The sequence below is a fragment of the Penaeus chinensis genome, chromosome 9 (genome assembly GCF_019202785.1).
Source record: "Penaeus chinensis breed Huanghai No. 1 chromosome 9, ASM1920278v2, whole genome shotgun sequence".
Classification (NCBI taxonomy): domain Eukaryota; kingdom Metazoa; phylum Arthropoda; class Malacostraca; order Decapoda; family Penaeidae; genus Penaeus; species Penaeus chinensis.
This window is the reverse complement of record NC_061827.1, coordinates 4632689-4644348: the sequence shown is the minus strand read 5'-3', so window position 1 is coordinate 4644348 and position 11660 is coordinate 4632689. Positions and strand designations below refer to the sequence as shown.

The window sequence follows — 11660 nt, the reverse complement described above, 5'->3', positions numbered from 1 at the left end:
TAAACGATGAGAATTCTGAAGTAATCGATTCCTGTAGCAGGCCAGGAGACGCTTATCTTTCTCGCTTGGATAGAAGGATTGGCGGATTTCGTGGCGCTCTCTCGGGATGGAGCTTTGCCATTAATATCCACAAAAGGAGATTTATTCCAGTCTGTTTTTTTTTTTCTCTCACACTGGAAATATGGTGTTTTCGGACTGAGTTGAAATGTATGTGGTAGGGGAGTGCAGCTTTGCTTCTTTAAACAAGATTGGGACGACCTTCCCATCTGGTCGTGTATGAGGTATCTTTTCTTTCGAAAATATACATGATTCAAGATGAGTGAATAGAGTTTGAATTTTACGAGACTGTAGAACCCAACACTACCTGTCTCGTGTAGTTGAAATGTTAATAGTAAAAGAGTCGGTGAAGAAATGGATTCTAATTGAAAAACATCACAACAACGATTTTCAGCATGTCAGTCGAAGTAAGTCCAAACCATTTAGCGTCTCTTTGCATGGCGTCTGATGCTTGAAGCGAGGGCGTACCCCGCCCTTGGATACGCCAAACTCAGGAAGGGATTCCTGAATGGTAGACTTCAAATTCTCGGGAATCAGCGGACCAGGGATTTATTTATTGTGTGTGTGTGTGTGTGTGTGTGTGTGTGTGTGTGTGCGTGTGTGTGTGCGTGTGCGTGTGTGGTTTCTTTGGATTGTGGTAGTGTGTGTGCGTGAGAGGTAGAGGGCTGAGATGTGATGGTTGCATCTCTAACTTCAGTGTGCATGCATGTTTGTGTATGAAACTGATACTTGGGTATGTCAAGGGTTTCGTCTTCAAAGATTTCCTCAGTGAGTCTTCTAAAGTATGATAACTAACAGAACAAGTGTGAAAGAGAATATTTGTAAACAAAGTTACCAGAGGAACTTTAGAACACTTCATCAAAACTATAACCTTTTTGCTTCGATTTTATATTATTTTGTATTTGCTGATATTTTGATAAAAAAGTAAAAGTGGGCCGGGGTGTTTTAAATAGAAAATGGATAATGAAGGGGAATTGAAATATAGGATAATGCAAATGAAGATGTGATTTGTTTGGGAAGACATGTCATTTTTGGGATGTATGAATTCATCGGCAACTAGGTATGATTATTATCAAGGGGAGGTGGACGAAAGGAGAGCATGGTGAATACACTACACATGAAATAATAAAGAAAAGTACTAAAAATGATTAGAAAAGAAAAAAATCGTCAGTAGAGTAGTGCAACTGGAGATGCTCTAAGAGGGAGTGTAAGAAGGCTTGTGATATTGCGAGAGTAAAGCAAAGTAGGCAAAAATTATACATCAGGGGTTAGTTGTGGAGTGACAGAGAAAGGACAAAGTGCGACGAGAATATAATATATACGGCTTCTGATTCGCTTGTCTGCCTTATGCAATTGCACAAACACACTCCTACAGTCACAGGTAATCAAGTGAGAGAATTTAGCTAGTTTTTAAGGTATTCCTTACCCTGAAACCTCTCCGTCTGTAAGCCTTTCATCCCAACACCACTAGGCGGGCAAGCCATGGTAATAGCGCCGCCGAATTCATATCTCTGAGGGGCATCAAAGCGGCCAACCCTCTCCTGTGTTTGGTTAATCCAGGCCAAGTTCTGTGGGTGACTTCTGCATTTATTATTATTAGGATTATTTTTGTAAATTTATTTTTCCTTGATTTTTTTTTGTTTGTTTGTTATGATTACTAATTTATTTCTTTGTTATACTTTTTTCTCTCTTATAATCTGAAATGTACCTTAAGAATTAGGGACGATCACAGTTATTTTGTCTTCGTGTGGGTGTGTAGATTGGTGTATGTGTTTCTCTATGAATTATTGTTTAGCTTAGTGTTCGCCTAGTCGGGCCCACGTGTCTTTTCAGTGTAAATGTGTTTCCATGCGTTAAGTTTTGTATAGGGCTTCTGTAGGAAGTTGCACCATGCACCCAGAGGGATGCTTTGTCCTGTACTGATAGCATTTTTAGTTTTTAAGTGTTAGTGCAACCACTGCAGCTCTGTATTCTAGTGTAGCGAATAATCCCTTCTGTAGTTCGAGCCACTCTGACGCTCGTGGGGCTTGCTGGTTTCCCTTTTTTCACACGTTTAGTGTTTAGCACGTAAATCATAAATGGAAAAAAGTAGCTCATTTTAAAGGTGTTCATTATTGAAATTAGAAATAGAAGTACATAATGCCGAAGAAAACGGCAAAAAGGAGACGATTTTTCACCGCTCTTTCTCCCGTGAACTGCTGGCAGTTAATTGCTTACGTTAATTGTTAAATACAATAGCTTTAAACAAGCCAGTTAAAACCGTACATAAAAACTAAGGAATTATAAAAGCAGATAAGTGTATATTATTTTGGATTTGAGATCGTCATGAGATTGTCAGTGGCCTTTCTGTCGCCTTGTAGTGTGACGATCTCTTGCTTGTTGGCAAGGCCGAGGGCGATCTTTCTCGGTCCTGTGTAGGGGAAAGCTGTATTGCCTAGTATTATGTATGATGCATTGTGTTTTTAATCAGGGATATATCCTGTTGTCAATGCTACATTGAATATATGATGTAGCTTACGGATCATGATGAGTGGAAGGTGTTCTAAAATGATTTTGTTTATGTTGCCTGCTCCTGGTGTTGCGTTTTTGGTGCATTTTTTTTTGTTTATTTTTCTTCTGGTGTGATTGGTGTAGAGAGAAAACTATCCTTTATGAGAGTGTTTGGTCTAATGGTGTTTTCTGTTCCTAGGCTGTTGTAGGTAATGCGTGACCTCGGGCTCTGACTTGGGCATTCATAGCGAGGGAGATTTGGAAATTCTGTTGACAGAATTCCCTGTCACCCTTGTCCATGTGCGTGGTTGTCTGTTTGTTCAGCCCCATGAGCTTTATGAAAGAGCTCCAAAATATCATGGGGACTCCCGTATTTTAACTTGATCTCCATAGTCTCCTAGTCTCGTTTGGATATTATCGTAATCTCGTTTATAAATTGAGTATAGCTCTCTTAGTCGGGTATTTAGCAATGACGGTCACGCCCTTGCTGCCATCCTTGCTACAAACGGACAACAGGAAGGATGCAAAAAAAAAAAAAAAAAAAACAACTCTTGAGGGACTTGTGTAAGGGCAGGTGGCCACAAGAAAGGGAAGAGAGTTCAGGAGGCGACAAAGTACACCTAAATGTCACTTCATATTGGTAGGCCTCTTTATCCAGGGGTCTAAACCAAAGGTTGCCATGTGATAGAGAGTGCTGCATATCTGAGGAGAGGGTTCCAACTTGATAAACTTGTACCTTTGATCATAACTGGTTGAGTATATGAAAAAGTTCATGAAGATTATGATTATACTACTGATAATAATTATAGTAATGATGGTGCTACTACTACTGCTAGTACTAATTATTATTGATAATGATGATGCATATAGTGATAATAATAGTGATAATCATTCCTACATGTCAAATAGTAACCTTATCCTAGGCACTGTATTGCAAAACACTAATACAGTGCCTAGGATAAGGTTACATTCAAATATTAGTTTGCCAGGAAGATATTTAAAACAAATCAGATCACAGTACAATCACTGAACCTACTACAAGTTCATTTTTAAAATGAAAAGAGTTAGAAAAGGGTCAGTTCTTAATTTTTTTTTTTTTTTTTTTGTCTTTCTCTCCTATAGGTTTCGGCCACCGGAAGTCGGCCCTCATCACCGGCGGAAGAATAATTGCTTTCCCGTGCATCCAGCGGTGGCGCAGGTGAGTCACTGAGACTTGAATGAGTCCCAAGAAATTATTGATTCGTGAATGAGTGTGGCTAAGGAGATTGCTGATTTGTCGTTCATCTATGAGGCGGTGGATTGTTAATTCGTCATTTAACAGTTAATTCATGAAGTTGCTTGAGCAGTTCACCACTTCATTAATGAGAAAAAAAAAAATGTGTAGCAGAGAAAATTCCTAATTGTTCAGTTCGTGACTGATGTGATGGTTTTGTAGTCATAGGGCAGTGAATCTGAGGATGCTGACGAGTGAAGAGATTGGTAATTAGTTCTTCGGAAGTTTATTGGGAATCTTAAAAGACTGGAAAGAGAAGTTGGGCAGTTCAATAAGTCTGGAAAAGAGGTTGGACTCTTACCAAAATATAAAATGTACCTGTAGTGTGTATAGTTATATGGGTAGTGGTAATCGTAATAGAGTGAAAAAAATTGTAAGGAGAAGAAAAAAGAAAAGAAAAAGAAAATGTATATTTAAAAGTCTACCCATGATTGTTTCTTCTGCCTACAGTATATGAACAATGCTAAACTCAATAGTAATCCCCCTTTCCTTCTGCAGGTTGTCACTCAATGTAATGACCATTAGAATAGGCTCAGCAAGCGTTTACACGTCCCAGGGAGTCCCCATCACTGTTAGTGGAGTTGCTCAGGTGAGTGTGACACATAATTACCCAAATTGCTAAGCTTAGAGATATAGAATTATCTTTTTGACAAACCATAACGCATCGATCATTGTTCGCATATGTGTGATGTTAGTATAGCGAGGAAGGGGAAAAACTGGGGAGTGCTTTATCATATCTCATTATTAATTGAAGTGTTCATAGCAATAAACAGTTCATATTATTTTTGAAACAATGGGATCCATTCCTGCAGGTGAAGATCAGCACACAGCACCCAGAGGTCCTCGAGCGGGCATGTGAACACTTTCTTAGCAAGTCCAAAAATGAGATCGAGGCACTCATCACTGCCACGCTAGAGGGTCACCAGAGGGCCATCCTTGGCACTATGACAGTTGAGGTGGGTATCATTGTGCTCGTCTTCTGCGTTCTGTCTTTCATGTTTATACTATGCATTATAGCATGTGTTTCCTTTCAAAATATCATTCGAGTATGAGCTCTCTTCTCCTAATACTGCATTTCATGATTTTTTATATGACTTTTTTTTTCAGGATATCTATAAGAATCGGAAGCTGTTCAATTCGCGTGTGTTTGAAGTGGCTTCCAAGGACCTTTGTAATCTCGGCCTCCAAGTTCTCTCCTATACCATCAGAGATATAACAGATGAGGGGGTAGGTCTCAGGGTAGAAAGATGCACCCAACTTTCCAATATGTACATACGTGGGTATGTTTTTTTTATTTTTTATTCATAATGATAATTATTATCATCATTACTATTATAATTATTAGTATTGTTATGAGTGATCATTGTATCTATGCCGTGAAAAGTGGTGATCCATTAGTTGGTGCAGGAACAACCCCACTGTTAGAATTGACCCCTGGTACCTCTCTCTATGCCAGTGGAGACTGAAACTTATAAACTAACTGGCACTTCTCGTGTTGTATTGTAGTTTCTGCAGCGGTGCAGGAGCTTTTTCTCAAGTTGTTGTTGCTCGCGCAACATAAATTTGAAGGGCAAGAGTCCATGCATTTTGGCATCAATCAGTGTTGTCTTAGGAGAGGACAGAACAAATTTAACCCAGTGATTGCAGATTTATGTACAATCCACTGTATTTTATTTGTTAGTATTTTGTTGCATACAGATAATTCCACATGTGCTCAGCCAAAAAAGAATCCATTAGTTGGCCTTAGTGACCACAGTTAATTTTCCCATTATTTTAATTTGCGGGAAAATGTACTTTTCTCTTTAATAGCATTAATATCGATACTGTTATTATTATTATTATTATTGATATTATGTTATTAAAATACAATAACAGTAAACACAAAATTATAATAAAAATGCATTTTAAAAATCTAGGAAAAGGGTAAGCCCGTGAAATAGTGAAGATTAATAATACACTCCTTGGTAACTAAACGCTTGTAGAGCCATCTGTGTGTACAGACAAGAAACTAATAATATGAAGGTGGGCATTGCATGTATTCTTGCCATCCAGGCCAATTAGATTAAGGCAATGATGAACTGCTCTTGGTCCCTCTGAGTCAAGTGTATTACCTAGATAGCAAAATCTGAACTAGAGTACCTTGTGTAGTTTGTTGGTGAATATCTTCATTCTGGTAGTTGCGACAGCACTGGTGCCAATATGCATAGGGTCCCTTGAATTACATAAGTGATGTAGAGAGGGGAGATATGCATGGGCAACAGCTTCCATATCACAAGCGCCATGATTACAAACTGATTATAAATCTCATTCTCGAGTTATGCAACTGATTATAAATCTCATTCTCGAGTTATGCAACTGCTCTAGGTACTGTTCAAACGCCAGTTCTTGAATCATGACTATATGGTTACGAGAGAAGGAGAGAGAGAGAGAGAGAGAGAGAGAGAGAGAGAGAGAGAGAGAGAGAGAGAGAGAGAGAGAGAGAGAGAGAGAGAGAGAGAGAGAGAGAGAGAGAGAGAGAGAGAGAAAGAGAAAGAGAAAGAGAAAGAGAAAGAGAAAGAGACAGACAGACAGACAGACAGACAGACAGACAGACAGACAGACAGACTGACTGGCAGACAGATAGACAGAGGGAGGAGGGGAGAAGAGCGAATCAGAGAATGAGTGAATATATATATATATAATATATATAATATATATATATAATATATATAATATATATATATATATATATAGAGAGAGAGAGAGAGAGAGAGAGAGAGCGAGAGAGAGAGAGAGAGAGAGAGAGTATTGACAAACGACAGAGAAAGATTAAGCGAACAGCAAGGACATGCAAGAAAGCCCTAACCACTAAAATATCAAGCCAACCTACCCTTTCTTCAGCAGTGCCTTTTGCCCTACAGGGATATCTTCAAGCCCTAGGCATGTCGAGGACAGCGGAGGTTCAGAGAGATGCGAAGATAGGCGAGGTGTTAGCTCAGCAGGAGTCGCGGATCCAGAAGAGCTTGGCCCTCGAGGAACTAATGAAGGCTAAATACGCCAATGATAGCCTTATTGCTTTGGCTAACAGGAACTTCGAGCAGCAGAAGGCAGTGTATGACCAGGAGGTTATGACCAAGGTGGGTGCAAGGGAATAGGAGAATCTTTGGATGATTTTATTTAATGTATGCATACGCTCACACACAATTACATGCATAAATAAAAATACACATTCACTCTTAAAATTACACATATGCTTATACACAAGCAAACACACACACACACACACACACACACACACACACACACACACACACACACACACACACACACACACACACACACACACATATCTATCCGCCAATCTCTTATGTGTGAATATATTTATGAATATTAATATATACCTATATATTCTATTCACAGAACGCAGAAGCTGACTTGGCATATGAATTACAGTCATGCAAGATCAAACAAAAGATTCAGGAAGAAAAAATGGAGATTGTCGTAAGTGTTCTTGCTAAGAAACCCTTAATTTAATCATAATGTTTCAGAATTACGCCTAATTACGCCTAGCCAGTGGGTAATCACAATTCAAGGTAAAACATTCCTTGTTGGAAACCTACTGTCATCAAAATGTTAGTGGATTAAGTGTGCCCTCTTTTAGCTAGAATTCGGTTGGCGTTATGCGTGGTGTTGAGTAGCCTGCAAATGCGGGTCTCATTTTCGAGTTAGAGCTGGTCCTTCTCAGTTCAGTCCAGATGTATAAACCTGTAACGTGGTACTTCTATTTACATTCAAATTTTCAATGATTTTGCCGAAAAGATACTGATACGTATCCCATGGGTGAGATTTGTAGTTTGGTAGATGCAGCTTTGTCCCAGTTATTATTTTTTGATCGAAATTCGAGATTTCCATTTTATAATACTTTTAAAACATTGTGTCTAGATTAGAAAGTTCCCTATATATAGTTACAACTCAAGCTCACATGATGGAAATATTAAAATTATTACTTGATGACAGGTTGTTGAGAGGCAGGGAAAGATCCATGTGGAAGAACAGGAAATACAGCGAACTGAGAAACACTTGGAAGCCACAGTGAAACAGCCTGCTGAAGCAGAGAAATTCAGGTGAGAATGAGAACACTACACACTTGCAGTTATTCCTGAATTCCAGTAATGAATAACACTGGCATGAACTCCATACTCAACTGTCTTTGGATTTCATCTTATAAGCTGTGTATGTCTTCTTGTTATATGAAGGGCGGAAACCATTGCTGCAGCGCAGAGGAAGAAGACTGTCTTGGAGGCAGAGGCTCATGCAGAATCCAAGCACCTTCAGGGAGAGGCTCAGGCTTTTGCGATTGAGGTTTGTGACAAGTTTTGAAACATTATACAGGAGTACGACTTTGCACAACAGCAGTATTATAATTGATATGGTTTAACATACGTTCTAATACTGAAACAGAAGCTCAGGCGTATTTTTAACTAGCTTTAACAATGTCTATAGCCCCTTGTGGTTATATTCCCCACTTCAGGACAGATACAGCATGGTAGTAAGCCCTCTTTTTAAGTAACTTTCTACTTTTTGTTTATTCATTTTTTTCTGGTGGCTATTACATTATCAAGGGTTTATCTAACGGTCGGAGAGCTACTGTCGAACACCATGATAATTTTCATTCAATGGGTATTCAGGGAAATGTCGTTTAGTTAGTCCATATTCCAGCTTCAGGCTTTTCATATCTGATACCTTTCCCCCTATATGTGGAGGAACACCTAGGTTTTTTTTTCGATTTCAGTTTTTTTAACTGTTTCCAAGCTTACACGGTGTGAAAGTCGGTGTTTGTGAAAGTTCATGGTCTGTTAATCTGAATGACCTACAAGTTGCTACTCAAGGTGGGAATGTAGATATATGTGCAGAGAAGATGGTGCTGAGAAGCTGTGTGCAAATTGCAATGTTTGGATACAAATATATAAATGTTAAGTTTTAACTACCAGGTCTGACTAGGAAAGGTCTCGGTGTTTTTTCTTGTGTTAAAAAAGTTAGCGTGTCAAGGTCCATAGCAGTTTTCTTAAATCTTTGTCATAGTGTAAAAGTCCTGCACCCGATGCTATGGCTGCATTTCAGAGCGTTAATATCATGATTGTTTTCTCAAAGGCCAGTTCCATGCTCACCATAGAAGGTTAAAAGGTTCTGGGATGGATACAGACGCCGATGGTGAATTCCCTAATTTTTTTTTTGTTTTGTCTCTTGATTTAACACGTATATTTCTCCCGACCATATTTATGATTAGAATGTACTTTTGGGTGACGTTCTTCATCGGGAGTACCCTGGATCTGGAGCAGATTCAATGATATACCATGATTTGTCAGTACATGCATAAGATGATCTAAAGCATTAGGCATGACGCGTATGAGGACATATCAGCATTGTGAGGACACTATGGTGATGAGAGAAAGGTCTGAATGGGTGTACACGAGAACTGTTCCTGCCTTCAGCAGTTAAAAGAAAAGACAGCCAACATTGATGGAAGTTCTGGAGAAGGTAGTGTGTGGTTGTGAGACTGATGTGTCAGCACTACTGAATCCACTACTACTGGTGCTATGGTGTCTGAACCTGCTGGGTGATATCTTACGGGCCACGCAGAGTAGTTTTGTTATATCATCCATCAACAGACTTAATCCGTCATCCCCAGGTTCCATTATTTTTTAACTGCTACTGTCACTTGATCGAGGTTCCTATCTGTTACATGTAAGCACAGTACACGAATTATCAGTCTCGTAGGAAAAAGCTTAAGCTGTATGATAACCTCATAATGTCCAGCATCATTTACGTTTCTTATCCACAGGCAAAAGCGAAGGCACAAGCAGCAAGCATGCACTACCGAGCTGAAGCTTACAAGGAATTCCAAAATGCTGCTATTCTGGATATGTACCTTAAAGCAATACCACAGGTAATTTAGGACTGGAAATCGCTGAAGTTATTATGAAATATTTCTAGAGTTAATGTTTTTGTAGTATATATATATAAATATGCATATATATATATATATATATATATATATATATATATATATAGCCACGCAAGCTTTTATTATCTCTCGGGTCTCCATCCCCCCCTCTCTCTCTATCTACCCCCCCTCCCCTCTCTCTTTCTCTCTCTACCCTCTCCCTCGGGAGGGAGGGAACACACACACACACACACACACACACACACACACACACACACACACACACACACACACACACACACACACACACACACTCACACACTCACACACTCACACACTCACACACTCACACACTCACACACACACCCACACACCCACACACCCACACACACACACACAGACAGACAGACAGACAGACAGACAGACAGACAGACAGACAGACACACACACACACACACACACACACACACACACACACACACACACACACACACACACACACACACACACACACACACACACACACATACGTATATGTGTATTTATATGTACACACATACATACATATACACGGAACTAAGATAGATCTCCTTTGCATAGGTCGTCGGCAATGTGAGCTCATCCTTGTCCAACGCCAAGAGTGTGAAGATGGTGTCTTCAGGAGGATCTGAGGTCGGTGCTCTGAAGCTAACACAGGAAGTGATGAATATTTCCACCAGCATCCCTGAAATGGTCAAGTCTATGACGGGTGTTGATCTGAGAAAGGTAAGGGTTAAATATGCACATTAGGAGATAATTATGTTAGTTATATGTGAGAAAGGGTGTTTTTGTCAATGACTGACAAGATGTTTCTGAAAATTGCCTCGTGATATCCGCGGAGTAATTCATAAAAAAGGATGTTTTACATGAAGTAAATAAAAATGTCTTGTCAGATAGGGCAAGATTTATACTGATACTTGCACATCTGTTATTACTATTGATTCTTATAAACATTTTGATATTACTCGCGCTAACCGTTTTATGAAATGACTAAAGTACATAAACTGAAAAGGAAAAAACAATATTAGATAAACTGTCACGATGGTTATCATATCGATAAAAGGGATGATTTATTTCACCTTTAAAATGTCAGAGTATATGTCATTGACCTAAGCAAATATCTTAGCAATCTTTCTATATGTGTATAAGAGGGAAAAATTGAACATCATTTAATCCTTTCGTCCTAAGGCACCCGTAATATTTTTGCATTACCTTAAAATACACGAGTACTTCTGCTTCATACACTACACTCACCAGAAAAAAACTAAACTGTATTCTTTTGTATTTCAGTCTGTGCGAGCAGCATAAAGGAAGACAGGAATGGATAACCAGCGTCGTGAAGTGATGTTGTATTATCATAACCAAAATACTGTATTTAAGTATAAGTGTAAGATACTTGGATATAATTTCCTAGGAATAAGATAGATTTTAATGCTGATGAGAAATGTTTTTAAAAGAATTCGTAGATATTTAAGTTGTTAAACAAATGATGTATGCTAAATGTGTCTTTGTACAGCTTATATAGCATGGCTTGTAATCGGATGTATCATATAGACATAGCATAGAAATATATCAAATAAACTTACCCTTGTTGTACATCACGAATGAACCCTTGAACACCTAGTACATTATGCTGATAAAAAATAGATTAACACGAACGAACAAGGTTAGAGATGTCTTGAGGAAAAATGTAAGAATTTTTCAAATTATTATTATTATTATTATTATTATTATTATTATTATTATTATTATTATTATTATTATTATTATTATTAATATTATTATTATGAATACCTCAACCATCATTATCATTATCATTATTAATCTTACTTTTATTATTATGATTATGATGATTATTATTATTACAATTATTAAAAT

General features: G+C 38.4%; 1 protein-coding gene across 1 annotated transcript in view; it reads left to right on the top strand.

Annotated features, from left to right (window-relative positions):
- The window catches only part of LOC125028824 (flotillin-1-like), a 17941-nt gene extending 6574 nt beyond the window's left edge, over positions 1–11367 (top strand). Inside the window, exons 2-12 of the mRNA XM_047618350.1 lie at positions 3670–3745; positions 4319–4409; positions 4633–4776; positions 4928–5047; positions 6721–6936; positions 7220–7300; positions 7817–7923; positions 8056–8161; positions 9642–9746; positions 10344–10508; positions 11073–11367. Of these exons, the coding sequence (XP_047474306.1) occupies positions 3670–3745; positions 4319–4409; positions 4633–4776; positions 4928–5047; positions 6721–6936; positions 7220–7300; positions 7817–7923; positions 8056–8161; positions 9642–9746; positions 10344–10508; positions 11073–11090 (1229 nt within the window). The 3' untranslated portion in view covers positions 11091–11367. The remainder of the gene's footprint in view (positions 1–3669; positions 3746–4318; positions 4410–4632; positions 4777–4927; positions 5048–6720; positions 6937–7219; positions 7301–7816; positions 7924–8055; positions 8162–9641; positions 9747–10343; positions 10509–11072) is intronic.
- The last annotated feature ends 293 nt before the right edge of the window (positions 11368–11660 follow it).